This window comes from Gallus gallus, chromosome 8 (genome assembly GCF_016699485.2).
Source record: "Gallus gallus isolate bGalGal1 chromosome 8, bGalGal1.mat.broiler.GRCg7b, whole genome shotgun sequence".
Classification (NCBI taxonomy): Eukaryota; Metazoa; Chordata; class Aves; order Galliformes; family Phasianidae; genus Gallus; species Gallus gallus.
Window position 1 is genome coordinate 5,451,037 of NC_052539.1, and position 27,672 is coordinate 5,478,708.

Sequence of the window (27,672 nt, forward strand, 5' to 3'; positions counted from 1 at the left end):
CAGCAGGGTGGTTGGACAGGATGGTCCCTTCCATCCCCAAAGACTCTGTGAAGCAACCTCCTACCTTCCAGGTAGAGGGAACAGTAGCTAAAGGAGGATAAGAAGCACAACACCATCTACCCACACAGGCTGCAGGGAACACAGAGCAACCCAGGGCAGAAGGAAAGCTCAGTGTTGCTGTATTAAGAATAGAAGCCAGTGGAGCTGGAAGGATATAGGACACATCCATTGGGCCCAAGGTTTTACCTGGCTGGCCAACATGCAGGGTCAAGCGCTGTACCTTATGGTTAAGGTTTCCAAGTAGCAGCTCAATTCTCCCTTACTCTAAATGAAGCTGTTTGTCCTCCTTCAGTAAGATCTATCATTACTTATCCCATGGGTCGTGACTTGCCAGTCCTTTCCCATTTGTAGACCAGCCTCTACATCATCACCAGATGACACAGAGAAGCTGTGTCTCCTCCTCAACACTTGCACACCATGCTCCTATCAATACTTCCAGGAACAAGATTTGTATTTTTAAAGGAGCACCACTCTGACTTAGCTGGGAATCACTATGAACCCCAATCCCTTCTTCTCCCTAAAGGTAACTCCTGGCCTGAATTTCATCTTATTAACTTCCAACCATTCCTTCAGTTTGTCACCTGAGCTCAAAGCCTGCCCCACAGACTGCTGGTCAAGTGGACCCTAACAGCACCCTCAAACATACTGTATGGTAACTGTTGAGTCACAGCCTGAACCACTGATTGAGCACCTGGGGAAAGGATGGGCCAGCCCTGGGAGCGCAGCTGAAGGCAATTCAGCTGTGTGACTGCAAGGGGTGGAGCCTGGCTGCACCTCTCTTAGGCCTCATTGAAGGGCTGACTGCCACTGGGGAAGGATCTCTGGTTGGAGATCCCTCCTTGGTGAAGCTTTCCCCTGCAAATCTGGAATCTTCTGATACGGGTGAACAGTCTTCTTCCCTTCCTTTACAGCACCTTTCTATTGTGCCAGTCCTTCTGTCATCACACCTTGTTGTAACGCCTTTCCCAGTGTATTGATCTGTCCAATTGCTACACGCATGAAGCTATAAGTTCCTGTACAAGGCAGGGCACTCACAGCAGCACTCAGCATACGGTCTTTGAGAATGGTTCTTCCCAATGCTACCTTTACAGGGACATCCTCAAGGGTAATACCAACACCCACTCACCCAGCACCCCATGGGTGACCTCTGCTTAAAGGAACAAGCTTGAGAGCATCATCCCATCCCACCCATAGCTCGATCCCTCCTATCCAGCAGCATGAACCCCTTGAGCCCCAATGACGTAGATCTTCCCACACCCAAAGCCCCACACACCAACATCAAAACCATCTGATGGCAGCATGAGAGCGCCAGCACAGCACAGCACGCACCACCCAGCTGAAACATCTTTCCTGATGCAGGGCAGGACAGCTCAGCCAGAGCTAACACGTGCTCTGCAATATGTTCGCTGCTGTTTTAAACCAGGAGATTACACCAGTGCCCCATTCAGAAGATGTCAGGCTGTGTTGGCACACGCTCACAATGTCTTTTTACTCAGTCATTTTCCCCTCAGCCCAAACATTCCCCTGCCAGCATTCTGGCCAGCCGCTGCAAGCTAATCCTTTTCCTGCTTAAGCCTGCATACAACGCGAGGCAGATTTCTCCCTTGCGTTTCAGCTTTTCACCCATCTACAGGAAGATGAGCATAAAGAATGCTTTCCTAACAGCAGCTGCAGATACACCCATCTCCTCTGCCTTTCCCTTCAGAAGTTTGCATTCTTTGACATCTTTGCAGCTCTGTGTTCCTGCCGCCGTTCCGCAGCGATAGATAAGAGGGCTCCACAATCCTGCTCTGCAATGGCAATCACGAGGTTCAAAAGAAAAAAGATCCCCCCCCCTTCCCCATCTCCCTGCATTAAGGAAAAAAAGAAGGGCCTGAATCGGAGCCGAGCAGCACACAAATATTACTCATGTCATTGACGCCAAGAAAACGGGAGCCATGAATAAGGAAACGTTCAAAGTGAACACAAGGAGCATTGTTTGCATATCAGAAAAATTAATCTACATAGCCAAGTGTAAGAGCCTGCAATTCAGAAAGCAAAGAATTAGGACAGCCCAGCTGAGAATAATTTTCTAGCCAGTTAATTTAATTGCATAAATCATTCCTTTGTTAGCAATAAAGAGATATAATTAAAATGAGATTGCTTCTCATTTCTATTCTCTGGAAACTAAAGGAATTGATTTTGGGGGAAAGCATTCTTCCAAATACCAGATCGGCAAATTACATTTACCTTTTTAGAAAGGCTAAATTATTTCGCGCTAATATCATGGAGGGTTTAATTAATTATAGATCTGCCATATGATCTTAAAGAAATAATTTACTTAATGCCCACGGAACAGAAGCCAGTGAGCGCCGTTCCCTCTGATAGCTGGCGTGCAGGTTTTCCCAAACAGGTCAGGAGTTGAACAGGTGGCTGTCAGGAGGAAGGCGAGGAGATGGGAGATGTGTTGGAAGAGGGGGGTGTCTCACTAAGAGCCGATGGTTTAAGCTTTAAGCACTGCTTCCTATGTGCTTGCATGTTACTGGCTTTTAACCAGTCGTTGCCATCAGGTGGGAGCTCTGAGGTGTAGCCAGCAGCTTAGCACCGAGCTTGCAAGCAGGGCGCATCAGCCAGCCACAGGAACATCGTGCTTGTGGCAATAGCAAAGGCTTGCAGCAACACCCTGCATCACGCCCAGCTCCCACGGGTGCTCATTCCCCTTAACTGAGGCTCTGCCAAGGACCTGCTAGATACAAAGCCAGGTCAGGATGCATTGATCAACTCTCCAAACAGCCGCGGAAACTCCCAGGCACTCATTGCTGGGGGGAGGATAACAGGAAGGGCTGCAGGTAAGCTGAGAAAGGAGGAGGCTTTGCACGCAAGAGTTAAACAGCACATAGATTAGATCTCATCATTTGAGATTTCCAGGAAAAGTATTGCGTTGCTATGGAAACCTCAACATAACCTGGGTTTTCCCTCCTTTTGTTTGCAGGGACTTTGTTTCCTACAAACACTGCCCTCTCCCAGTCTCCTCCAGCAGGCCCTGCAGCTTGCAAGAATTATTCTTCCCCCATGTCCAGTTTTCTTTGCAAGCCTATCTTCAGCATATTCTGCACTATTACTGTTGCAATCTGCAAACTCTGCCTTTGCAATAAGTGTTCTATGATTTGTTACCCAACAGCAAACTCAGCTCTTAAGAATCCTTGCTCTGCTTCAGGAGCAAGGGAAAAAAGCCTAGTGGTAATAAAGCTGAGCCTTCCTGGGCTTCATTCAAGGAGAAACCCACGTCTACAACGTCCCTCCTCCCAGCGTGAGGGATGTGAGCCTAGTGATTGCATTTGAGCATCTGCAAGGACCTGTCCCACTTTAGGTGCTACCTCTCAAGTTGCAATGACTGCCCAGAAGTTTCCCCACGTAGAAAATGGGGCCAAACTTAGCTGGTAACACACGATCCCTAGAAATGGGCTCAATGTTTGCAGTAGGGTCAGACAACCACATCAAAGCAAGGAACATGAGGTCGGGTGGATTCTTCTGTTATCAAGGGAGATACCTGATGAGAAGTCAGCATCGCCAGCACAGACTTGCGAAGAATTGCAGAGGCAGTGAAATCAGTGACAGCTTAGAAGGGCCATTGCAACTCACCTGTCACTCTGCCCCCTTTTGAGCTGTCAGCACTTTATGGCAAAGTGCATCTCAGACCATTACAGAACACAGAGAGAGCCAACCCTGATTCTGGCTCGTGGGCACCGCAGCAGCAGCAATGACATAAGGTGGTAAATAAGGCATGGGGGAGCCTGACCCAATCCCCCAAATCATGCACACACACACGAGAGCTGAAAACTCGGTCTCTACTTGGCAAGACATCAGTGCAGTTCTTAAAAAGTAATGGGCTTTTCCCTTTTGAGCTCTAGAAAAATGAAGTGGGTCTTCAAACAGGGAAGTAACCGCTACGCGTAGGCTTTTTTACGTCCTTTCTCCAGACCAGCTCTTTTTTTCGGCAGCAGAAAGGGCCGATCCTCAGACGCAAGCACGGCTCCTTACCTGCACAGCGCACCGAGCCGCTCAGCGATGCCCCCCCCCCCCCCAGCCCAGCGGAGCGGAGACAGAACGGCGCTCCCTGCGCCTACAGCGCCACCACGCGGCCGAGAGCCGCACTGCAGCCAGAGCGGCGAGGGCACGGGGAGCCCCCCGGGGCACAGCCCCGTTGCAGCCCTCCTCCCTCTGGAGGAAGAGATATACACATATTCAGCTTGAATATATTCAGCTTATATGCCTATTTGAGCTTGGCTGATCTACTCCATACCTTCTCATCAACTCAACAGGCCACTGGAAAGATCCCTCCTTCCTTCAGATTATACTGTTTAGCAAACGTGTATGATAAAAGTAAAGCATGCTTCAATCCAGCATTACAGGAGAGGGTACGTACCCTGATGTACACATTTATAGTGTCAGCAGGTTTCCTTCTTTCAAGGAGAGGACCTGTAGGGAACAGACAGACCTTTATGGAGAAAGTAGCAAAGTAGCTTAAGAAAGAAGGGTGAAATGGGGAAGAGAGCTACAGTAACAGTCAAATAAAGTCAGCAGCACCAGTTGAGAAGATAGGATGCCTGACAACTTACGTCTGTCTGAAGGATGAGCACAGGGAGCTGAGACAGCATCTCTTCAGAAGGCTGTTACAAGGCTGCTGTTTTAAAGAATTTGTTTCCTTGTTACTAACAAAATAATGTTAATAATTAAGTGCATTTGAAGCTAGCGAGCAGACAGTCCATTAGCCTGTGCTGTACAGTGCAATTTTGCTGTGAGCTTTATGTAGTATGTGAAATACTAGAATTGAAGTATACCAGTATATGAAATACTGGAAGCTGTGCTAAGGCACATGGAAGACAGGGAGGTGATAGGGGATAACCAGCATGGCTTCACCAAGAGTAGGTGCCCCTTTGCTCAGCACTGCTGAGGCCTCACCTGGAGTGCTGCATGTGGAGTCCTCAGTACAGGAGAGATGTGGACCAGTTGGAGCACATTCAGAGGAAGGCCACAAAAATGACCCAAGGGATGGAACACTTCCCTGTGAGGACAGGCTGAGAGCTGGGGCTGTTCAACATGGAGAGGAGAAGGCTCCAGGGAGACCTCAGAGCAGCCTGTCAGTATCTACAGGGGCTGTAAGAAGGACGGAGCTGTGGGTGCCCCATCCCTGCAGACAGCCAAGGCCAGGCTGGATGGGCTGTGAGCACTGATGGAGCTGTGGGTGTCCCTGCTCAGTGCAGGGAGTGGGACCACATGGCCTTGAAGGGTCCCTTCCAACTTGAAAGGGTCTATGATTCTACTACAGTATATATGCATCTATATCTATCTATCTATATAAGAAAACAAACTATGAATATAAACAGTGTCATGCCAAGCTAAACAGCAGTTACTAATACTCTATTTTCACAAGCAGGCCATAGGGAAGGCTACATAGGTCTCATTCCACTAAGTCTAACCTGCCTAGTTTCTTCTGTCAGCTTCACGATACCTTTCTTAATTTGCTTATTTCAAAAGACTAGTATGAAATTAAGGAGTTCTGCAGGTTTGATTTAGGCCTTTGGCAGAAGGTTATAGGCATTTAGACAGATGTACTGCTAAAAGAAACAAGCAAAAAAAGAAGATTTTTGAATGTCACTGCCCTCTTGAGGGAAATTGAGCTGTAGTGCCTTAGCAAAGCCATTCTTCCTGCACTGCTATTCAGGTCACGCCAGAACTCCCCCCACTGCCTTGCTATATGGTTCAAGATGAGTATTAGCTCTTGAAAGGCAGCAGGTAGCTTCACAGCTGGGAATCACTTATCTCTGGATAAAGCATAGCTTTGGTTATGTTTTGCTTATAGGTATTTTGGGTACAACTAGACAAACCCCTCTGAAGGCACAAGAGCCTACTGGAAATACATAAACCTGTCCCTGGGAACCAGTAGTTTTGTTTCTCCATGAATTGCAGCCTTTTATTTTACTCAACAGCTGCTGTCAGAAAGTCTCTGAGAGCAAGAACCAGAACCTAGCAGTTACTTTGCCCTGCACATTCCTAATCTCTGGGCTATGCAGGCTTACACACAGCCTGGTAGAGCATAGGTTTTCAACCTTTTGGCTTGTCTGGGCTGCAGTGAGGGAAGAGGATTTGTCTTAGGCTTTGTGTACAACCTTGAATCCTCTCCTTTTCGTGAGGAGAAAACTCTAGTAGTACACATGCCTACAAATGTACAAACCAAGTTTTATTTTCCAAGGGGAACACTTCAGAGAGTCAGCTGAGAGAGTGGGGAGGAGAAAAAGCACAACAGAGCAATAGGGTTAAATATCCTTATATGAGCTATTTTAGAGGTTAACATTACTCAAAACAATTGAACAGCATTCTCAAAACACTGTGGCAAACTAAGCACCATCACAAGTTAAGCTACAGATATTCATTTAGTTTGGGGGTTTGTCTGTTTCTTAAAAAGGACTAAGCACCCAAACATGGACTTGAATTAACACAGATGAGGATCCAATACCACCCAGAGCAGAAACGAGTTCTAGCATCTAGTTCACACTACTGTACCTCTGAAGTTATACCCTTCAGGGTTTACCAGTCACCAACATTTGTGACCAGGAAAATTGGTACTTACACAGATTGTCCATCAGGGTTTAATTCTAATTCAGCCATGGTAGAATATCAGCTATTACTGCCTTATCTCAAACGCTATGTCCACTCAGGCTGGCCCAAAGGGCCTGGTCATCCAAGATTAACATTTCCAAGATAGTTTCTTTCTAGAAAAAGTAGAATTTTGTCTGAATACCAAACAACCTGATGTTAGCAAGACTTACATTATTACTGCTAAAATCAGGTACTGGCCAAAACCATACAGACAGACTAAACTGAGCATTTTCTTACCCCCAGTAGCAAGCTAGGAACATCATGATCTATCTAGAGAGTTAAACGTGTTCTGTCATGGTTTTTGAGAAAGCTGGTTTTTTTTTTTTTGCCTGGAATAATTCTCCACTTCACACAAAGCACAAGTTGCTGAGTTCAGATATGAAGACAAACAGAAGTGGAATACAAGTGAAGGCAGGTCTAAGAACTACTTCCAGGACTCTGAACTCTAAGCAGTCCCTTCTGCAGTTCAGCAATTTTATCTTCTCTTGAGGCTGCATAATTCTTTGCTGTCTTTATGAGAGAATCGTGACGCTTCTCCAATCCAGCCTTCAGGTTTTGGTATATCTCCTAGGAGGGTAAAATGAAACAGAAAAGACCACACACAGAAGTTAAACCCTTATAAAAGCATAAACCGTAAGTGAGAGAGGTCTCATGCAATTCCAAAGTTATTGCTTCCTTGGCATAGAGAATACAGGAAAGTTACAGAACATCTTCAGACCAAGAGCAGCCACAAGCAAAATCCCAGTATTAGTATCTGTTGTATAACTCTGGTGCTCACAACACTAAGATTGTCAAACAGCAGCACAATATTCACACTGGTGCAGATTAACACAGAATGGAGCAGTATCACCAAGACCTCTGCCCCTGTGACTACTACAGCTGTCCTCCCAGCACAGACAGTACTTCAACACCAAACAAATAGAAGATGCTGCTACAGGCTGACTGCAATCCCTTACTCCTAACCCACCAGGATTTCTGCCTTTTAGAACTGACCTGGACAATCCTCCTCCTGGAACTGTAGGAAGAATGGGTTTGTGACATAGCAAACATTCCTCTATTTGAGGAAGACTGTCAAGAGGTTACAGCATTGCTTGTCACTACAGCATGAAGGTAAGGCCTCAAGGAATAGCTCCCAAGGGCCCAACAGAATGAATAAAATCAGACTGCTTAGAGCTGGAAGTGTTGCGATACAGAAATGGACATCACTGGAACTAGCCTAGTATCTGCTACAGACACACATGGAAAGACAAGTTCGGTTTCATCTCTTAAAATACTGGGCCGTCACATCATTCCAGAATCATTTCCCAGGTTTGCAGAGCCCATTTCTTCCACACACCACATATAGCATGCAGACACATTACAAACAAACCCTAGCATCACAGCAGAACCATAAGCAAGTGCTCTCTGTCCCCCTATCCACTCAAACCAACACATGCTCAGCTTACTTGTTTTTAAGGCTGCTAAGAATTATTTTATCTGCACAGACCAAGCTGAATATCAGTTTTCAGACTACCAAACAGATTTCTTTTAGAAGATCAACAAATAAGTAAGCCCTACACAACTCACTTTAGCTTTCATTTCTTCTTCTTCAGCATTCTCATTCAGTTGCTGGATCTTGAACCTCATCTGCTGGATTTCCTTCTGAATCGCTGTCACTTTATCATAAACAACACCCCTCTTTTCCTGAACTCTGTTAAAATATCTAAAGAAGGGAGAAAATGAATTAGTACTGAACTATTCAACCAATTCCAGATTAAGCTTAAACCCTCCCCCCGCCAAGCCAAACTTGTATTTAATTAGCATGGGAAGTGCAGTTTCTAGAGACAGTACTGTAAAGAGGTTACTTGCTCTGAAAGTACAATTAGGAAGTCTGGACATTTGTCTTATCCTTCATCTAGAACAGCACAGGTACAAAAAAGAGAATTCAAGATTAAGTTACAGGAATCCATTGAAGCCCCTCAGTTGCTGTCAATCAAAGCTGCAATTACTCCAATAGAACTGACTCAGCTGAAGCCTGCAGATAGCTGGACACTGCATCTTTGAGCCCTTATAGTACAGATGCGAGTAGAGGACCTGGCTGAAGGCCAGCACAGGCCTAGGACCCAACACAGGAGTTTGAAAGCAACACAGCTGGATTTGGTGTTTCAGCACAATGGAAACTCACATTCTCCTCAGCCTCAGATCCCCATATTCCATCCACCTGTGAATGCTATTTCACAATTCTCCCAAGCTTGCAGGTGAATTTAGCTAGCTCCAGCTGTAAGCTGCCATGTAATCAGCAGTGTTACTGTGGGAACAGAAAACACTTAACACTTTATACTGAGCATTTGCACAATAATTACAGTTGGAACTGTAGCAGCTGCTTTCTCTGAAGATTGGGCTGAAATCATTCAAACTTAGTGAAAGCATACTTATATCTTTCTACCTCAAGGGAACAGTGAGGACACATTTTCTTACTCACCAGTGAAAGCTTGTTTTCAAATCAAGGCAACCTCCCTTTCCCTCTTTCTTATCAAAGCATCTAATTTAAACACTCAAGGGAAATATCTAATGTATTAGAAACAGATAAATTGGCAGCAACATTTAGTACAGAGGAGCGTTAGACTATTATTTTCATTCTTTAATTAAAAGCTACTTTTCCTTCCAATCTCCCCTTAGCTGATGCAATGCCCTACGTGAAGAGCAGAGGCCTAGGAATCTTGCTGCCCTTCTGCACGATGGAGACTTAAGACTCCACGCCCACTGATGTGGAAAAAAGCTTTCTTCCACCTTATTTAAGCTACCCCAGCCAATAATTTTGCACATCCCTTTTCCTATTAGTGTACAGAAGTGTTATATAATGAGCTTTCTCTACCACAATTCGGCACACTGAACATCAGGGAAGCCATGACCTTACAACGCCACACTTTACTACTGCAGAAGTGACTGCTGTGCTGTAAACACTGCTCTGCAACTTGCCTGTAGCATGCAGCAGAAAGGGAGATGGGCTAAGAGGCTTTGATCAAATGACACTTTTCCTTTTGTTTTAGAAGCATCATGTCAGGATAATGCTCCTCTGAGATACGAGCCCCATTTCCCCATGGGTCTTGAACATCTTTGATAATGAGCAAAAGTGGCAAGGGAAATTATGAAAAATTCATGAAAGGCAAATGGGGCTTTGTTGAAGTCTGATAAGTTAGAAAATTATCCCAATGTGACATTCTCTTTAAGAAGATAAAAGAATCGAGAATAAGCATTATAAATTAAATTAGCGATCCAATAAAAGAATTGCTGTCAAGTCACATTGCAATTATTGATTTGAGACCCCAAGTCCCTGCCTGCAGCACTACTGGTCTTCATACCAAGCTATCCCACATCACTCATTTTCCTCTTAGTGCTAAGCTACGTGTTTGTACCAGGCGTGAACGTTGGTAGCGCATAACGAAGACATAAAGCAGCATGAAGCAGAAACATCAACTCATCCTTACTCAAATACAGTGTGCTTATATTGCTCAACATCTTCACGCTTCTTTTTTATCCTTATTTCAGCTGTAGACAGCCTCTCATGTTTCGCAGTGACCAGTCTCTTCAGGGACATCTCATCCGTCTTCCCTTTTTTCAGCTCTATTTGAGCACTCTCCAGCTGGTCTTCCAGATTTCTGACCTACAGTGTGTAAAAAGCATTGAAATAAATCAAAGTGGGGGAAGTAATCAGAAAGATGTGCCACATTAGAAGTTTCCTAACTTTCTGCTTTTTAAAGACCAGATAGCTGACCAGTTCTCCTTACTATATCCCAGTTTATCTAATTAGAAATACATCTGAATGAACAAGTTACTATTTGTATCATTTTTAGAAGCTACTGTGAGTTCTGCTGTAGCTCTTAGGCTATGGTTTTATGAAAAACATATAAATACCTTAAAAGACTATGCTGGATTTTTCCTAAATGCTCCTAACAACTGCATTCTCACAATTTAGTAGTAACTAGCAAGGTACTTTGTGACCAGCACTTCACCAGCAGAAGTTTAGCTTAGTAACACCAATAAACTAAAACCTTAAGAGATGAAATAATCTTGAAGTAACAGGCTTTTGCTCTAGTTTCAGCTCTATATGCAGAAGAAAACAGATCTCACTTCCATTCCTCTTCCATCATTTCCTGCTACCAACCCAAAGACAACAATTTTAGGTCAGGTATCTATGGCAACAAAGCCTGTGACTAGTAAAAGTAGTCAACAGGACATTAGCGACACCCAGCAAAGCAGCAGCTATGTTTTACTGATGCTTCCATAATAAGGTTTTAAAGTTACCCAAATTCTTTCTTTTGTGGGCAGATAGGAGAAGAGAGCAGATGTCTACTGATGATCACTTGACTTGGACTGGCATTAAAAGTTCTCCCTAACCAAGTTTAATTTGGGTAATACAAACCTCTGATAATACACTGGCCAGTCTTTCCACGTTTGCTGCCTGTCTTTCCATCTTCTTCTGATATAACTGCACCTCCAATTGGCATGATGGCAGAACTTCAACCAGGTCTCGATAACCTTCATATTTCTCAATAACCTCTTGCTTTAAAAAGAAGCATTAATAGGAGAGTTCAGCAGTTATGGTCAACACTGTATTGTGTACATTGACTTATGCCCGTTTCTTTCTTGTTAGTATTTGGACAACCTTGGTCTAGTGGAAGTTGTCCCTGCCTATGGCACAGGGGAGTGTGGAAATAGATTATCTTTAAGTATAAGTTACTCAAAAACTAGTTTAAGATAATGGAAATTCAGTAAGATGCACTTTTAAGTTTAATATCTCCTCATGCAAAGGAAGGAAAAAAAATCTGACCTTGGATTTCTTGAGTTTCTTAACAGTCTCTTTCATTAGTTCCTTATAATTCTTCAATTCCTCTGGACTCTCCACAATCTTTGATTTCAGCTGCTCTTGTTCTTCTTTCAAAGTAGCCATTGTCACTTTAAGTTCATTCTAGTTGCAGGGACAAAAGAGCTTTTGGTCATTTAAGTTGCTGGTTGTAAAGAGGAATTGTGAAGCGTGGTTTGCATGATCTCACGACCAGGCAAATTCTTTTCTAAGTCATTCCTTCTTAGGAAGTCCATTAAAAGAATTCCTGTGGACATCAACATTATCAAAACAATTAACAGCCCACTTTACTTCCTGAACACACCCAGTGGTACAGCACTGAGTTGTAAGAACAGTATTTAACCTAGTGCCTCACAGAACACCTGCTAGCTAATACACACAGTAAGCAGCTCTCTCCTTCAGAGCTCCTCACCGAGGGCAACTTAGGCAGTCACTGCAGGGTTTCAAAGTCAGCTGTGATGCTCTCATAAAAGAGCAACACACTTCCCACGGAATGAAAGTGAAGCAGTTCTTGAAAGATAGAAAAAACACAACTAGTAATCACATGAACGTTAACGAGCTCCAAGAATAATCTAACCTTCCAAAGATCATCTATTAATTGAACTAATAAGCTACAACCTACACAGAGGTGTACTTACCAGTTTTCGGGTCCTCTCTGTAATGTCTGATTTCTTTTGTGAAATCACTTCTTGCAATGCTGCCTAAGGGAAGAGAAAAAAGAAAAACCCTGAAATAAACATCTCTACAGCTACTACATCCTTCGTCCTTCTATTAGACATGTATATGAGAGATCTCACTGATTGTTTCTTCAGAGCACCATGACTACAAAATTGCAGTCTAATTGCACTAACACAAGGCCCCAAAATACAGAAGTCAAGCCCACAGTCAACAGTATTCATGGCAGAAACTTGACTTAGAGTAACATCCAGAAAAAAAACCCTAACCACATTCTTTTTCTCTCTCTCCAACACAGCTGAAGAGGTTACCAATAAGATCCTAAGGGCAATCTGCCATTGCTGGGAAGATCTCCCATTCTACAGTCAACCCTACTGCTTTTGTTAGCTATTCCATTGGGTGACCTTTCTAAGGCCTCTTGTCACCTGTCACAGCTCATCTCCTGTTCTCATTCTTTAAATTCAGGAGGAAGAGAAAAAAAAAAGAAAACAACAATATGTGGATATTCCAAGTCATGGCAAATGAGGTAATTCAAAAATAAAGAGCCAAATACATTGTTGTACTCTCTAAATCTGATTTCATGCACGTTTTTACATTCCTTACAGATAATGTTAAGGATAAGACAGGACTTAGTGTCACAATAACCACTTATGATTTAAATCTGAACACCCTTCTTTATTCTCTGTAGGAGCATGAGACAAGGAACAAAAAAGTCAACAGAAATAATGTAAAATACAGCTATGATCAGAAGCCTTGGCACCAGTTCAGAGAAATATACAAAGAGATCATACTGTTTTCCGACGATAGTCATGGCTTAGAAGTTGCTCCAACTCTTGAATATCATCTGACAGTTGCTTGAACTCTGCTTGCTGTTCAACTGGAACAGTGCTAAGCAAAAAAATAAAGACATTGGACAGTTTCAGCATCATTATAGTCAGGTGAGAGTACAGCAGATGAAAGAGTCTCTTTCTCCAAAGGCTTTACATCCAGCAACATCATGGATCAGGTCAAAACAGTCTCAAATTAATACAGCTTATTTCCCTTGGCTTATAAGACTTTGTAGGCAAAACATCATCTAAAGAGCTATTTCAGAAATAAGTGGACCGTATATTTAATGATAACATTAAATACAAACAGGCATGAAAGAATACTTCCACCAATTTTGCTTGGAAGTACGAGATCTGCATGTTATCATGTGCCAGAGGAACAGTTTGTATTGAGATAGAACTATAGCTAGCTAGAGAACCTCCTGCCTTGCACATACTGAGAGCAGTTATCAGCAAAGAAGCTTTCAGTTCTGAAAGCAAGCTTGGGAACTAGCCATCTTTTCATTCTATTACCTACAAGCAAAACAAAACTTAATAGTGCAAAGGTGTAGGCAGTATGACTAAACTACCTGAAACAGAGAATGGGGCAAATGTGTCATCTGAGGAATGCAATTTTACCCATCCATTAAGTTATAGATTAACTTCCTAGAGCTATATAAGCAACAAAGACAGATCACTGAAAACAAACTATAACACTGAGTCTCACTTTAGTCCCAGCCATTATACAAACCAGAGTATCTTCTCAAAGCAGCTACACAGTCCCAAAGCCACACTTTTGTTTCCTGCCAGCAACATTTCTAGCCATCAGAACTACTTCTGTAACTGAGTGCAACACAACCAAAACATCTCTATAGCTTCTGGTTTATTTCCCAAGGAGGCTAACCAGCAGCAAAGTTAGACAAGTGCCAAAGGAGAAGTCAAGCCTGCTCAAATTGAAGATTCCTAAAGGAGCAGATTCAAGCATAGAAATGTTTCCCTCCTTTGAAAAGCAAGTAATAATACATGTGGGTACATGTAATGAGGGCTCATAATGGAGGAGAAGCAAGTCAGCTGAAAGAACAGCAATAGAAAGCAGGCTGTGAATTCCATTCCCATTAACAAAGATCAATCAGTGTCCTGATCTATTGCATCCACACACTTAGATTCTGCCACCTATAGCATTCTAGCCTCACAAAAAAAACCCAAAAATCACAGCCATGTCTCTTGTAGACTAAAAGGAACTTTATCTGCATCAGATGGAAAGATCCTGGGATCTTCAGTCCTCATACTCACTTCAGTTTCTCCAGCTTCATTTCTAACTCCTGATTTGCTGTCTCCAGCTGTTGGTGTTTCTCCATAGCAGATTTCTGCAAGTTAAACATTCAGAAATTTTAGTTTTAGAGGAGTAGTTTCTCAAATTCTATGAGACCCCTGCTCGTCATTTCACATGACATGCACAATCTCTGAACTACTGAGCTATTCAGAGAGAAACCACCTGCAGTTCTAGCTTCAGCCCAACGATCGCTACATCTATATTTTCTCCCAAGAATTGGAGGTGTCAAACCTTCACTTACAAGGCTGAACTACCAAATAAGTTACTGGAAAAAAAAACTCAGCTGACAGCTTAAGTAGTAAGTCAGCTGTGGTACCAAGCAGAAACCTTTACGATGTCAACAAGCCCAGCCACTCACTCTTCTGAACTGACATGTTTCCCTAAGGGCACTGCAAAGTCCTACATGGAGCCATTTACAGTAGTTGTGTTTGCTTGATGTGTAATGTAGCCGTACAAGAATTTTTAGCAAATAGGTACCTGCTTGTATTACTTGGCTATATTTAAGATTCTCACATTAATTTAGGATGCCGTTGCAAAGAACACAACCTTTATGTTCCCAAGTGTGGGTTAACATTAAGTTACTTCAGTAAGCATGTGGAGTGACACAGCACCCAGACTCACATAGTTCAGCTGCAACTCCAAGTAGGCCTCACGCCGGCACTCTCTGAAATGCACAAAGTTGAGGATGCCACTCAAGAAGCGAGCTGTCCTCTTTGCCTCTGAAATGGAAGTTACAAACCATCACTGCTTCTGTCTCTGCACACATTGTAATTGCTGAGAGAAAACCGGGCAAAGCATAATTTGGAGGAGACAGAAATCGCAAGAGATAATACATATTAGCTCTTTCCCTGCTCACCTTGCAAAGATTTCACAGGCTTCAAGAAAAGCAGCTATGAGCTTACAAGGTCTCAGCAATCCTATGCTATTTAACAAAGAAAATGGCACCTAATAGGAAGATTAATAAAATACAGCCTCACTGGGTTAGCCTACAAAAGGAGTAAGATGGAGAACTGCTCATTAGAACCATCTTGTCTAAAGATCACCTTTAGGGTAAGATGAGTAGCTGGTGGCCAGGGACAGATCTTCATAACAGGTGCCCACCTGACTATGTCACATGGGCAACAGAGTCTAGATAGCAAGCAATGGCCACCAGCCCAGGAAACACAAGGCTTACAGTGCATTTGCTTACTTGGATTTATAACATCAGACATTTGAAAGTCATTAACCCGGCACACTGGAAGGAAGCGCTCCCTGCAAAGAAACAAAACATAACCTTATCTTCAGTGATTATTACTCAGTTTTTGCACTATATACATAGACTAAAACCAGATAATGTCCTCACATTGCAGAGCACATGCACAGCAAGCATACAGCAACAATAAGACTCAGAAGAATACTACAGCAGGACTACTGTGCAGATTAGCATTAAAAACCTGTATCCTTACAGCATCTCTTAGGATTTCCATAAATACTCACCTGCAGAGCAGCTTAAGAGACTCCTTCACTTAACTGAGGGAGTTGATTCTCCCATTAGAACAAAAAATAAAGCTACAAGGGCAATGCTCACATCACTTCAACAGATACATCTAAACAGAATTCAGACAAGTACCCCAAATCCTTCTGCTAGGTGCAAAAGTGAACTTAAACCCATTAAAATTACTGGAGTTTTGGGTTGTTTTGCTTTGGTTTTTTTTTGAATAAATCTATCCTCCACACAGCTCAACTATAACTAGCCTCCTAACACATTCACTTTGCCTGATTGGAATTCAACTCCATTACCACAATGTGTCCCCTGTTCACCTGAAAGCTTCGTTTTGCTCAGAGACAACAAGTAGTGGAACTGCCAACCACCAGAGGCATAAACATTCCATTTACAAGTGCTGTCTTGTACTTACATATGAATATACAGATTACAAACAGGTAGAAAGCCTTCAAATATCTGTGGATACACTATATCAACGTTGACCGGCATCTGAAAAGTAAAAGAGAGCCAATACATAATCAGAGTACATCTATGGGAGAAAATACAGGTTTGTTCCCACAGTGTCAGATCATCAAATTAGATGAGGACCCCATCTATGGTGAACACAAGTCAGAGGCAGAAGGATGCTATCAATTCCTAGATTATTTTCAGTATCAATCTTGGCCAGCCAAGACAGAAAAAGCCAACAGTAACTAAAGCAACAACATCACAAGTACAGATTCAATTTATACCCAATATTTTGTTTGAAATGGGAACAGGACAGTCTCTGCATTGCATGCCTAACAGCAAGACAACAGTCTCTTTCTTTAAGCACTTTGAAATTCACATATTCAAGTATTTTTTTTTTTAAATGAAGAACTCAGAAGGAGAAGGCAGCAGTACACTGTGACTTTTCTTGATACTTTAAACCCCACAGTGCAATATCCCAGCCGATGCTATTTGCTGAAGAACTAAGCTGTCACGAGCACATATATTCCATTTTAACTTATCTAAAAATGGCATGAGACAATGGTATTAATTCTCATTTTCATAGAATGAATTCACAGAACGGCCTGGGTTGCAAAGGACCACAATGATCATCTCATTTCAACCTCCCTGCCATGTGCAGGGTCGCCAACCACCAGACCAGGCTGCCCAGAGCCACATCCAGCCTGGCCTTGAATGCCTCCAGGGATGGGGCACCCACAGCCTCCTTGGGCAACCTGTTCAGTGTGTCACCACCCTCTGGGTGACTTTCAGGAATCCATTCCTGTCTAGCAGAAACAGCAGATAAATGAGTTAATCAGCAGGATATCAGTTAGCCTGATTGGTGGTTAGACCACCAACTGCACGTCCCCTTGCTTTCCCCTCAGTTAACAGAGTAGAAGTGATTAACATTAAAAGCACCATTCGCTTCCCCTCTAACCCAGTCTAAATGTCCTTTTAAGAGGCCCTCACCCAGCCGTGGTCAAAGCCAGGTTTCCAGGACGGCCACATGTTTCTCTGTTTTGTTTTCCCAAGGCCTTGAGACTTAACAGCCCTCAACAGGGTCCCCCTGCATAAGCTCGTGCTGTCCCTCTTAGGCCTCACACATACTGCTGGCACCCGCAGCATATCAGAGAAGGATTCATAGAAGGAGAAGGCTCTCCCCATAGACTTCTCTCACAGCAGTGAGCTCCTCTCCAAACCCTCTTGATCCTGTGGGAGGGAGGGAAGGCATTCTCCTCTCCATGAGAGCACATACATACCATGTAGAAGTGCTCCAGGCGGATTCCATACACCTTCTGCAGAATCCTTATGAAAATCATGTGCAGAACCTCAGGCTGAGGGAGCAAAGGGCACAAATCAGCATCGATGAGGACACCAAAGCAGTTCTGCCTTTTAACACGTGAAGAGCAAATTCACCCAGCCACGGGGAAAAACAAGCTTTGCTTTCCAGTTCCTTGCAGCTCAAGCATTAGTGCCTTAAGTTACAGCTAAGGGAACAGCAAGCAGCTCTGGTAGTGAATATAGCAGTGCCATAACACGGTGCTTTTTGGTCATGGGGCGCGCAGCGCAGCCCCACAGCACGCCAGGAGCCCTCACACACCTTAAGGGTGGCGAACAGGTCGGCCTTGGTGAGATTGCGGGCTTCGGCTCCCACCAGGACGTGGCTGCGGAGATAAGCGACGATATCATCCGGGCTGTAGCGGGGAAAGGTGAGCGCCTCCATCACGGCCCCAACCGCCGCTCCGCGCGCCGCTTCAATCTGGCGGGCGCGCAGTGCGCGTCACGCGCCCGCCCCGCGCTGGCCTATCAGCGGCGGCGCTGGCGGGAGGGGGGCGGGACTTTCGCCAGGCCCCGCCCCCTGGCGACCGTTAGCCGTTAGGGGGCGGGGCCGGCTGAGGCGCTGAGGGGAGTGGCGGGAAGGGCGGTGGCTGCTCGGCCGGGGCTTCGCGCCCTCGGCTGTGTGACAGCCGCACCCGGCCTGCACCAGAAAGGCAGGTCTGGGGGTCGCGAGCGCTCAGCGAAGCTGAAAGTAGCGGTGGTTTGAAAACTCTGGTATTCGAACCTCAGAGCGGTGCCCGGCTGTTGGCACCACAGCTGCCAGCGGTGCCATAGCGAGGCGCTCCGCCGCCCTTCTGCGCGCAGAGAGCCGCGAAACCGGGCTCAGCTTCCAGCCGGGCAGCCTGCCAGCCAGTCAGGTGAGTCGCCGATGTAGAGCACGTCCCAGCGGACAGCCGTCTCCTCAGCGTCCTGCCGCAGTCCCCTGGGGGCTGAGCGGTGTGGGAGCGGCAGGCAGGCCATGTCTCCTGCAGGTAAATGGCAGCCCCTGAGCCTCGTGTTTCTTTTGGGGATGGGGATGGCGGCGGGGGATAGCAGCTGCCCGAGCGGGTGCAGCTGTCGGTACCTGGAGGTGAACTGCACGGGGCGGCAGCTGCAGGAGTTCCCCACGGCCATCCCGCTGGACACGAGGCAGCTGATCCTGGCGGCCAACAACGTCTCGTACCTACCGGCAGTGGAGCTGAGCTTCCTGGCGGATCTGGTGTACCTGGACTGCCAGAAGAACCTCCTAGGGGATGACCTGGATTTCACTTTCATCGGCGTGGTCAAGCTCGTCTACCTGGACCTCAGCTTCAACAACCTGACGCAGGTCACCTTCAGCACCTTCTCGCAGCTCCTCAGCCTGGTGGTGCTGAAGATCTCGGACAATCCCAACCTCGTAGCTATCGAGAAGGATGCTTTCGCCAACAACACCTGGCTGAGGCACCTGGACGTGAGCCGGACTGGTTTAACGTTCCTAGATGCCAGCACCGTCCAGGACCTGCCCAACCTGAGGTTTCTGGGGCTCTCTGACAACCTGTGGCACTGCAACTGTTCCTTTTTGGACTTCATCACCTGGATGACAGAGAGCAGTGTTCATTTTCCAGGTGAGGGCTGTGTGAGCAGGATCCCTCTTCTCCCCATTCTGTTCCCGTGTGGAATGGACAGGGCCCTCTGATCTCTTTGCATTCAGCTCGCTGGGGCTGTGCCACCGCCTGTCAGCCGTGCATCCCATCATCAGGTGTTGCACAAAGCACTGATCGGAGCGGCTGGGCTGCACACTTCTCCACCCTCAGTCACACTTGCTCACATCCTCAGGACACTAAGGGAGGTACAAAACGCCTGGCAGCAGCCTCAGGAGGTATCGCTGTGCCTGAGAGTCACAGCACTCTGCGGCCACAGTGCCAAGAATGAGGAGCTGGCTCAGGGGAGATGTGCTCTGGGAAAGCCACTTCTCTGAATGTCCTTTTCTCCATCTGCTTTGATCTTTTGTTGCTGCTGCAGTGTTGTGTCTGTAGTGGTCAGTTGCCCCCCTTCACGATCAGTAGAAATGCTTGCAGTGCTGGTCTGTTCCTCCCTCTTCTCACCTCCTTGGCACAGCCTCTCCAGCCCTGGGCTCTCCGCTGTTGCTCCTGTCCCATTAGCTCAAATACTGCCTCTGTTCAGAGAGAAAAGCCAGCATCTATTATCTCACAGCCTGTACTGGAATACGACAGGACATAGGCAGTACTTCCATGGAACTGAATCACTCATGAGTTTCTTATCTCTCACAGAGCAGGTGAGACTGTGCCTAATTGCAAACCATTCTAGTTTTCAGACTTGACTTATTGCAAACCTTATTGTTCTAGTCTAAAAAGGCCTCTTTCCCTTCAGCCTTGTCTCTTAAGAAGGTGTTTGAGGTTTTAAACTAATTACAGATGCTCTCATATTGAAACAAAAGTGCTCAATCAGCAGAGATGAACAGCGCAGCTACCGCACTTTGTCACAGTGCCATAATCCAAACAGAGAGATTCTCTTACGGAGGCATCGCCACAGCAGTCATTCTGGCAGGCTGGTGGTTGTGGCTTGGCCAAAACCTGGCTGATTTCTCCTAGGCTATGGAGGGAGAAGGACGTGAAGTCTGGAGAAATTTCCCAGGAGTTTAGCAAACTCCTCCATCACTTTTCTAGCAGGACTCCTGCTCACCGATGCCTTAGACACAGGCAAAAGAGTCTTGCTTTGCTTTTTTCCTCTGCAGACGCCGACAACATCACCTGCTATACACCAGAAGCCCTTCGTGCCTTGAAGATGCCTGCAGCAGAGGTACAGCTGGACTCCAGCTGCCAGACCCACCTGCACAAGCAGGACTACATCTTTCTGTGTTTCATTGGCTTCTGCATATTCTTTGCTGGCACTGTGGTGGCCTGGCTGGCTGGCATCTGTGCCGTCATCTACCAAATCCACAGTTCAAAGCAGGAGGAGGAGGAGGAAGAAGAGGAGAAAGATGCAGTCACTTAGGGTCAGCCCTACAAAGCCTCCTGGATGCCGCCCTGGGAATTGAAGGCAGGCCCTTCTGAGCGATTTCCCAAACTTTATATGCAGTTTTTTTGAAGTGAAATAAAACCACAAGAGAAGATAGTCTCTGTGCTGCAGTTTTACTCACAGTGCCACCTCTGCGTTTCTTCTTCCAGTGAGACTCAGGACTTTGGCAAAATGCTCAGTGAGAGCCACGGGAGGTGTGGACAGTGCCGTGCAGCAACCAGCAGCATTTACACTCCTGCTTTATCACGAGACCATGGAAAAGCAGGGCCAGCATGCAACCTGTCCTGTCACAGGGACATGGCCCAGCACCGTGCAGCAGCCAGGGAGTTCACCAGTGCCTTTTTGGCCACACTGGGACCAGCCTAGATAGCTCACTTCAGCTGCAGGGAATCTGAGAACCTCTGCTGTGGAAAGGCAGAACGGAGAGGTTCAGAGCAGGTCTTCTGTGGGCCTAGCATCCCACTGGGTCCTGCTCGCTTCTCCATTCTACCTCTTCCAGCAAAAGACACCGCCTGTCTCCCTGTACCTCCACTGGTCTATGAGCACTTACAGCACCAAGTTTTGTGTGGCATAACCCTACAAGTGGTTTTCTTTTGAATGTAAGAAATACCTCTCACACGCAATCCAAGTGTTCTTGGAGATGGCTTGTGTTTCCATCCCAAGTCCCAGGGCAGAACAAAGGGAGGTGTAAATAAGATCCTTCATATCACTAGCACAGGTAATCGCCAGGAGCGGTATCTGCTTACACGAACAAGTGCAGTGGCTCCATGTGTGAAGCATTGGCTTCTCCTCCAAAACCAGCTGGATCTGATGGAGGAAAAGGGAAAAGCAGGATTTTTAGCAAGCACGGTATAAATTAATGCGCTGTCTTACAGCCATTAAACTGTGGCCCGTCTGCTGACTGTGAATCAAAGCTGAAATCCTAGGACCATAGAACGGCTTGGGTTGGAAGAGACCTTAAAGATCATCCCATGGGCTGGCTGCCCCCAGCTCAGGCTGCCCAGGGCCCATCCGTGGCCTGGGGCACCACAGCTCTGGGCAGCAGTGCCGCCTCTTTATATTATCTAGACTCTGCGTAGCATTGATAGGGAAGGACACGCCGCAGACAAAACGTCTCCTTCCCCCACGCAAAGCGGCCGCCCATCCCACCGAGCTCCCCCAGCCACCCCCCCTCCCGCAGCCCGGCGCGGGGTGCTCCGCCTGGGGGCGCGGCCAGACCCGGCCCGGCCCCACTCCGCCCCGCGGCGTCCCGGGCTGCTCCGCGCCGCGCCGCGCCGCAGGCTGTGGTGAGTGCGGGCCGGGCGTGCTGCGGCAGGGCCGCGGGGCGTAGCGGGGCTTCCGGGTGCTCGGTGGGCTGATATCCGAGCACAGCGAAGTGGGGGAAGAATAGAGCCGGTGCGGGGGAACCACCCCCCCACACACTGTCCCCGGGCGGGACAAAGGGCTCTACAGGCTGGGGGGGAAGGCTGGGTTGGTGCTGCGATCGGAACCCGAGCGTGGCTCTGCACAAGGAGGCTGCGTTAGTTCTGCTGATTCAGAACAGTTGTGATTATTGTTGATTATGTATGATTGTAGGGTTAGGGTGCCTACAGGAAAGCTGGAGAGGGACTTTTTATAAAGGCAGGAAGCGACAGGATGGGGGGAAACGGCTTTAAACTGGAAGAGGGTCGATTTAGACTAGATATGAATAAGAAATTCTTTACTATGAGGGTGGTCAGGCACTGGAACAGGTTGCCTAGACAGGCTGTGGATGCCCTCTCCCTGGCGGCATTCAAGGCCAGGCTGGATAGGGCTTTGAGCAACCCGGTGTGGTGGGAGGTGTCCCTTCCTACAGCAGGGGGGTTGGAACTACGTGATCGTGAAGGTCCCTTCCAACCCAACCCATTCTGCGTACAGCAAACTTGGGAAGAATTGTTGCTGGGAGTACGTTAGCAGCCCTCGGCTTGTGCTGTGTCATGCTCTGGTGTCCCTCTGCTATGTGGGTCCAGCCCAAGACATTGCTGCATGGAAGATAAAGATTGAGGCTGGTGCAGGGCAGAGGTGCTTGTCAGCAGAGTCCTTGCAGCTGTGGGCAAAGGTTGCTGAGCTGCAAAAGCATCAGGAAGCAGCCACAAGGCGTGCAGGCAGGGAACTGAAAGTCACGATGACTTTGATTTGCTTTAGCTATGGGTTACTGGAGCTAAGGCTTACTGTGGCTTTAGATCAGCAGCATGGGCAGCAGCTTTATAACACCTTTAATAACACCTTACTGCAACTGAATGGTGCTTTTTGCTACCAACATAAAAGATAAAATCCCAAATTACAGCTTTAGGAAAGACAAAAGGCTTTGTCCTTGCTGCTGAGGGCAAGGACGGGCCTGGAATGCAAAGGGGGAAATAAAACCACAGTCCTGCTCTGCCAGGTGGGAACGTCCCACACCTTCCATGTGCCACCTCTAAGGTGCTCACCTCTATTACACGTGGGTGCAGCTGATATTTTTTGATTACTTTAGGCTTTGCAGCATTCTTACTAATAATTCTTTACCAAACTGCACGTGGACAAAGCCAGCAGGTTTCTTCTTGTTCTACAAGCAATAATCTCTTTGTAATTACGAGGTAAAAACCATTGCTCCCTGAAGATTGATCCTTTGCAAGGGGCACCGCTGCTGTTGCAATAGGAGGGCTGGCTGCACTGCTTCCTTGTTGAGGTGTGATGTTTTTCCCCCACGCTCACAGATTGTGCTGCTGGGACAGTGCCAGAGACACCAAAGCCTTGCATCCCTGAAATAGGCTTTGGTTAGGGTTTAATTTCCAACTTATCTCTCATTCCCACATCGTGCCTGGTCTCCACCTTGAATTTATGACAACCGTTTGTATTTGCAGCATCCTTTAGCAGGGAATTATGTAGGTCTAATGCATGAAGAAACATCTTTGCTTTGTTCTGAGTCTCTGCCCTGTCTGTATTTGGTGACCTCTAATTCTAGTGTTGGAAGTGAACCACCACTTTCTGTCTACCTTCTCTAGCTTTTAGACTTTTTGAATACCAACGTTGTTTGTCTTCTCTCTTTGTCTCAGAGTCTTGGCTTGCTGGGTTGTTTCCCACGTAGAAGCTGTTGTAGATCTTCGAACATCTGACCCACTCCCACTTTTGCTATAAGCTCTTTAGGGTGGTGGGACAAGAACTGGCCATGCTACTCAAGCTGGAGTTGAACGAGGGCTTTGCACAGTGACGTAATCAGATTTGCTGACCTTGTCCCTAGTCTGACTGTGGAGTCATTCCCGCAAGTGCAAGTCCTGCCTGCACCCTGAGCACAGGATGGGATGAGTAACACAGCAATGCCCACCACCTCTCCTTGATTTCATGAAGCAAGAGGACCAGGCTGCAGGAAGAGAGGAGCCTTCGGTGTATTAGTGAGCACAGGAGTGCCATGGGATGTGGTCAGACAGAACTGATGGGATCAGTAGGGGTCTCTAAGCCAGAGGCCAGACTAGAGACCTCTGCCACTGCCCACCCACACTTACTGATTTTAAGGCTAACCTGACTGGACCTAAGCAGGGAACCTTTGGTTTGTGCTGTTTAACACCCTTCAGACACCCAAAGGTAAAAGCTCCCTGACAGTTTATCCTTTTCTTCAGCCAGTTCTTGTGCTGGGATAACTCTGAGCAATTGTTAGGCCCAGGCATGTACACTCACCCACTTCTGCATGTGTTGAGCTCCAGTCAGTAATGAAATACTAACGGGCTCTCTTTTTCTCACAGCACCAAGATGGCTGTTCTCTCCAAAGAGTATGGCTACGTAATCCTGACAGGGGCTGCCAGCTTCGTCTTGGTGACACATCTTGCTGTGAACGTGGGAAAGGCCCGCAAGAAGTACAATGTGGAGGTGAGTCCCCCTTTTCAGTCTCAAGCAGAGGGACCGGTGATATCACAGCCTGTCTGCAGAGGAGCACCAGCCTGCCCACTCTATTGCTCCTTCTCTTTTTTCCCCTCCCCAACCCAGAAGGGTGTACAGCCCTTGCCCTCCTTAGCTGCACTGCTGTAGATAAGCGTGGTGACACCTTGTTTATTTTTGGGTGACCTGCTGACCCCTCCTGCACCACAGTGTGAGTGCAGAAGGGACGGAGCTGGCATTCCAGCTCTCCAAACTGGAGCAGACACAGGGCAGAAATCAGGGTTTGGCAGATAAGATGCTTGGCACTGAGCCAAGACAGCTGAAATCACAAGGCTTTCAGCTTTGGAAACTATGATGAGCAAGAAACCACACAGCCTTCTTCTCCCTGTAAAGAAGACAGACGCGATGTTGGGAGCAAAGAGATCTCAGTGGAACACAAGCATACAGGGAGCAGAACAGTTTCACACAAGCAGCTGTGGGCCATGGGCAGGGAGTCAGGCTCTAACTTGCCCCAGCAAGACAGTTCTCCAAGCAACAGCACTGCACTGTGCTCCCTGAGGAGAGGTGCTGCAGCACTTGCACCATGCTGCTGGAGGAGGCTGGCTGCACTTGCTCATCTTCTGCTCTTGGCTTTCTTTGGCAGTATCCAACCATGTACAGCACGGATGCTGAGAATGGGAAAATATTCAACTGCATCCAGCGTGCACACCAGAACACGTGAGTACCACGTATGAGTTTGTACTGCTCCAGTCTCCTTGGGGAGAGGTCTAGGCTCACCCAGCTAATGGGAGCCAGGCTGCAATGGGACATGAGAGGGGTGCTGGGAGGAACAACTGGTTTAGCTGGTGGTAGGCTGTATTTAGCAGTGGGTCAAGGCACAAAGTGGAAAGAACAGATGGGTGGCCTCAGACAGCTGAAGTCTGTGGAAGTCTGTGTGTGCTGCATTTCACTTTGTGCCTCAGCTTCTGGCCACAGCGTAGAGTACAGCTTTCTTGAGCATGAAGACTAACAACAGTCAGGCCCATCAAGTACCCTGGCAGGGGATGTTTGCAACTGCATTTCTAGATACTCTCTTTACAGGCCACTTGAAGACGAGTTTAACTTTCTTTCTTATTTTCAGACTGGAAGTTTACCCTTCCTTCCTGTTCTTCTTAGCCACTGGTGGAATCTACCACCCGGTAAGTGACTGTGACATGCAGGTCCACACAACTGAACCCACTCCGTGACTCAGGGCAGGCAGGAAGCCAAGCTCACCCCATTGGAGGCATCCAGGCTGTTTCCTAATCCCATCTCATTGCACAGCCATACCTCTTCTGAAAATGCAGTGGAACCACGAGTACTTTCACCACTGATGCTTCAGCTAGTAGGCCTCTTTCCTTTCCATAAGTGTTCCTTGTCAGACAAACTGAAGCATCCAGTCTGCAAGTTGGGAGTATCCACACAACCCTGCCTGGTTCTCTCAAACCTGCAGGACTACTCAGCAGCTGTTTTTATATAGGGTGGGAACCTTTCACCTCCTTTTAAACGCACACTTTAAAGTTTGTCTGATAAGAATAGCTGGGGAACATTTCGATCTTCCCACCCACTTTCACCACCAAAGGAGGTGTGTGGAGGATGATAAAAAAGGCCTGGATTGCTTCAAAACGAAAGATGTAGAATACTTTTAAGGAGGCAGGCATGTGGGAGAGACTAAAACCAGCAGCTTTTTCTTCACCACTGATAGACAAATCAGGCTCTTCTTTAACATTCCTTTTCAGAAAGGGAAGGAAGCAGCATTAAGTAAATCTAGCAAACTGAAGTCACGTTGCATCAAGCTCTAAATGAAGAGGCAACATGGAAGTCATCCTGCTGCAGTTGTTGCAAACACATACACCTGCTTGCAGCAGTGAAGCAGGGCTTGGAAGGCTGTGCAGCATAGCACCATAGGTGTCATGAAAATGATTCCAATCTGCCTCACTGTGGCTTTAACCATCAGCCACACGCCTCTCCAAGGCTGACTCCTAGTTGTCCTAGCTGGGTCAGGACCCACGCTGTAGCTTGTGGTCACTCCTTGAAGCAGGGCTGCTCTAACAGCTGAGCAGGTACAAGCAGCAAGTCTCCACAACTTTAATGCTTCTCCTTTCTCTCCAGCGGATTTCCACAGGGCTTGGCATTGCCTGGATCCTTGGGAGACTCCTGTATGCCCACGGATACTACACAGGAGGTAGGTCTTTACCCTGTAGAACAGAAATTGCTTGGAAACTAAAGCCCCATACTGTGATCTCTGGGCTCTTCTCTCCAGTTCCTGCCAAGCAGGCAGCATAAAGCTTCCAGTCACAGTGCAGGTGCACAGACTGCTACCTCTACACTGTGTTTTTCCTGCTGTTAGTAAGAGCACTACTGTAACAACAGACACAGACAGAGGGCAGCTGCACAGCTGCTATTGTGTCTGGATTAATCTCCAGGTCCTGCTCCCTCATTCATTTTCAGGATGGGCTAATCTTTGTTGGTATTTTTGACTACTGCACACACATTCCCTGCCCAAGGGGAAGGAGCCCAACTGACTCCAAGTATTTTAGGCCACTACTTCCCACATGACTTGAAACAAGCCACCCTACGGGGGGGTGAATCATCTGGGGCATCTGATCTTGCACTCCACTTGGTTCTGGTCTTGTACAGCAGTGTCTCAGCCTTCCTTTCGGAAGCTGAGGACAAGGTCTGTGAAAGCTAAACACACTTGTACTAACTCAAGGTAGTGCTGGGAAGGTGGAAGCAGCCCTGCAGAGCTGGGAGCAGCCTGGATGAGAAAGCTGGCTACTGCTGTTGAACTGACAAGACGTGTCCTTTTCCAGAGCCAAAAAATCGAAGGAGAGGGGCCCTTGGTTCAGCGGCACTCATTGGGTTGGTGGGCACAGGTGTGTATTCAGCTTTCCAGCACCTTGGTTGGATCTGCCCAGACTAACTGACCATCGTCATGGATGCCTGGGGAACCAGAGGGATTTCTTGTTGTAGAACATTTCATTGCCTGCTTTTTTTTCCTCCTCATTCAATAAAATGAAGTTGTCAGTTCTGCATTTTCATTCTGAAGTTACAGAGGGCCATCTAAAGTGATTTGGCAGAAAACCAGCGTGACTCTGGTTGTATAGGACTATGGCAACCTGCCTATCAGGCAGAGATGTTC

General features: G+C 46.8%; 3 protein-coding genes and 1 long non-coding RNA gene across 5 annotated transcripts; 3 read left to right on the forward strand and 1 right to left on the reverse strand.

Moving 5' to 3' along the window:
• Positions 1-6,259: 6,259 nt before the first annotated feature.
• NUF2 (NUF2, NDC80 kinetochore complex component) lies at positions 6,260-18,068 on the reverse strand. Its single transcript, NM_204478.5, has 13 exons — positions 17,908-18,068; positions 17,567-17,641; positions 16,252-16,328; positions 15,546-15,607; positions 14,978-15,075; positions 14,317-14,390; positions 13,009-13,105; positions 12,181-12,243; positions 11,510-11,647; positions 11,102-11,242; positions 10,167-10,342; positions 8,266-8,401; positions 6,260-7,266 (listed from the first exon to the last, which is right to left on the reverse strand). Exons 1-13 carry the CDS (start codon positions 18,028-18,030, stop codon positions 7,117-7,119), a joined length of 1,410 nt encoding a protein of 469 aa, NP_989809.2. The 5' UTR covers positions 18,031-18,068; the 3' UTR covers positions 6,260-7,116.
• LOC121111409 lies at positions 7,751-13,044 on the forward strand. Its single transcript, XR_005861941.1, has 3 exons — positions 7,751-7,809; positions 12,516-12,743; positions 12,906-13,044. It is a non-coding gene; the product is annotated as an uncharacterized LOC121111409 (long non-coding RNA).
• Positions 18,069-18,186: 118 nt separating the features above from the next.
• On the forward strand, positions 18,187-20,738 carry LRRC52 (leucine rich repeat containing 52). Its single transcript, NM_001389519.2, has 2 exons — positions 18,187-19,228; positions 20,359-20,738. The coding sequence occupies exons 1-2, from the start codon at positions 18,604-18,606 to the stop codon at positions 20,616-20,618; spliced, it is 885 nt and encodes a 294-aa protein (NP_001376448.1). The 5' UTR covers positions 18,187-18,603; the 3' UTR covers positions 20,619-20,738.
• Positions 18,385-27,565, forward strand: MGST3 (microsomal glutathione S-transferase 3). 2 transcript variants are annotated; one of them, NM_001277533.2, is made up of 6 exons: positions 18,385-18,502; positions 24,380-24,503; positions 25,156-25,229; positions 25,633-25,690; positions 26,643-26,715; positions 27,344-27,565. In NM_001277533.2, the coding sequence occupies exons 2-6, from the start codon at positions 24,387-24,389 to the stop codon at positions 27,451-27,453; spliced, it is 432 nt and encodes a 143-aa protein (NP_001264462.1). In that variant the 5' UTR covers positions 18,385-18,502; positions 24,380-24,386; the 3' UTR covers positions 27,454-27,565. The 2 variants fall into 2 exon arrangements, with proteins under 2 accessions (NP_001264462.1, NP_001264466.1); NM_001277537.2 differs by lacking the exon at positions 18,385-18,502 and adding an exon at positions 21,884-21,928.
• The last annotated feature ends 107 nt before the right edge of the window (positions 27,566-27,672 follow it).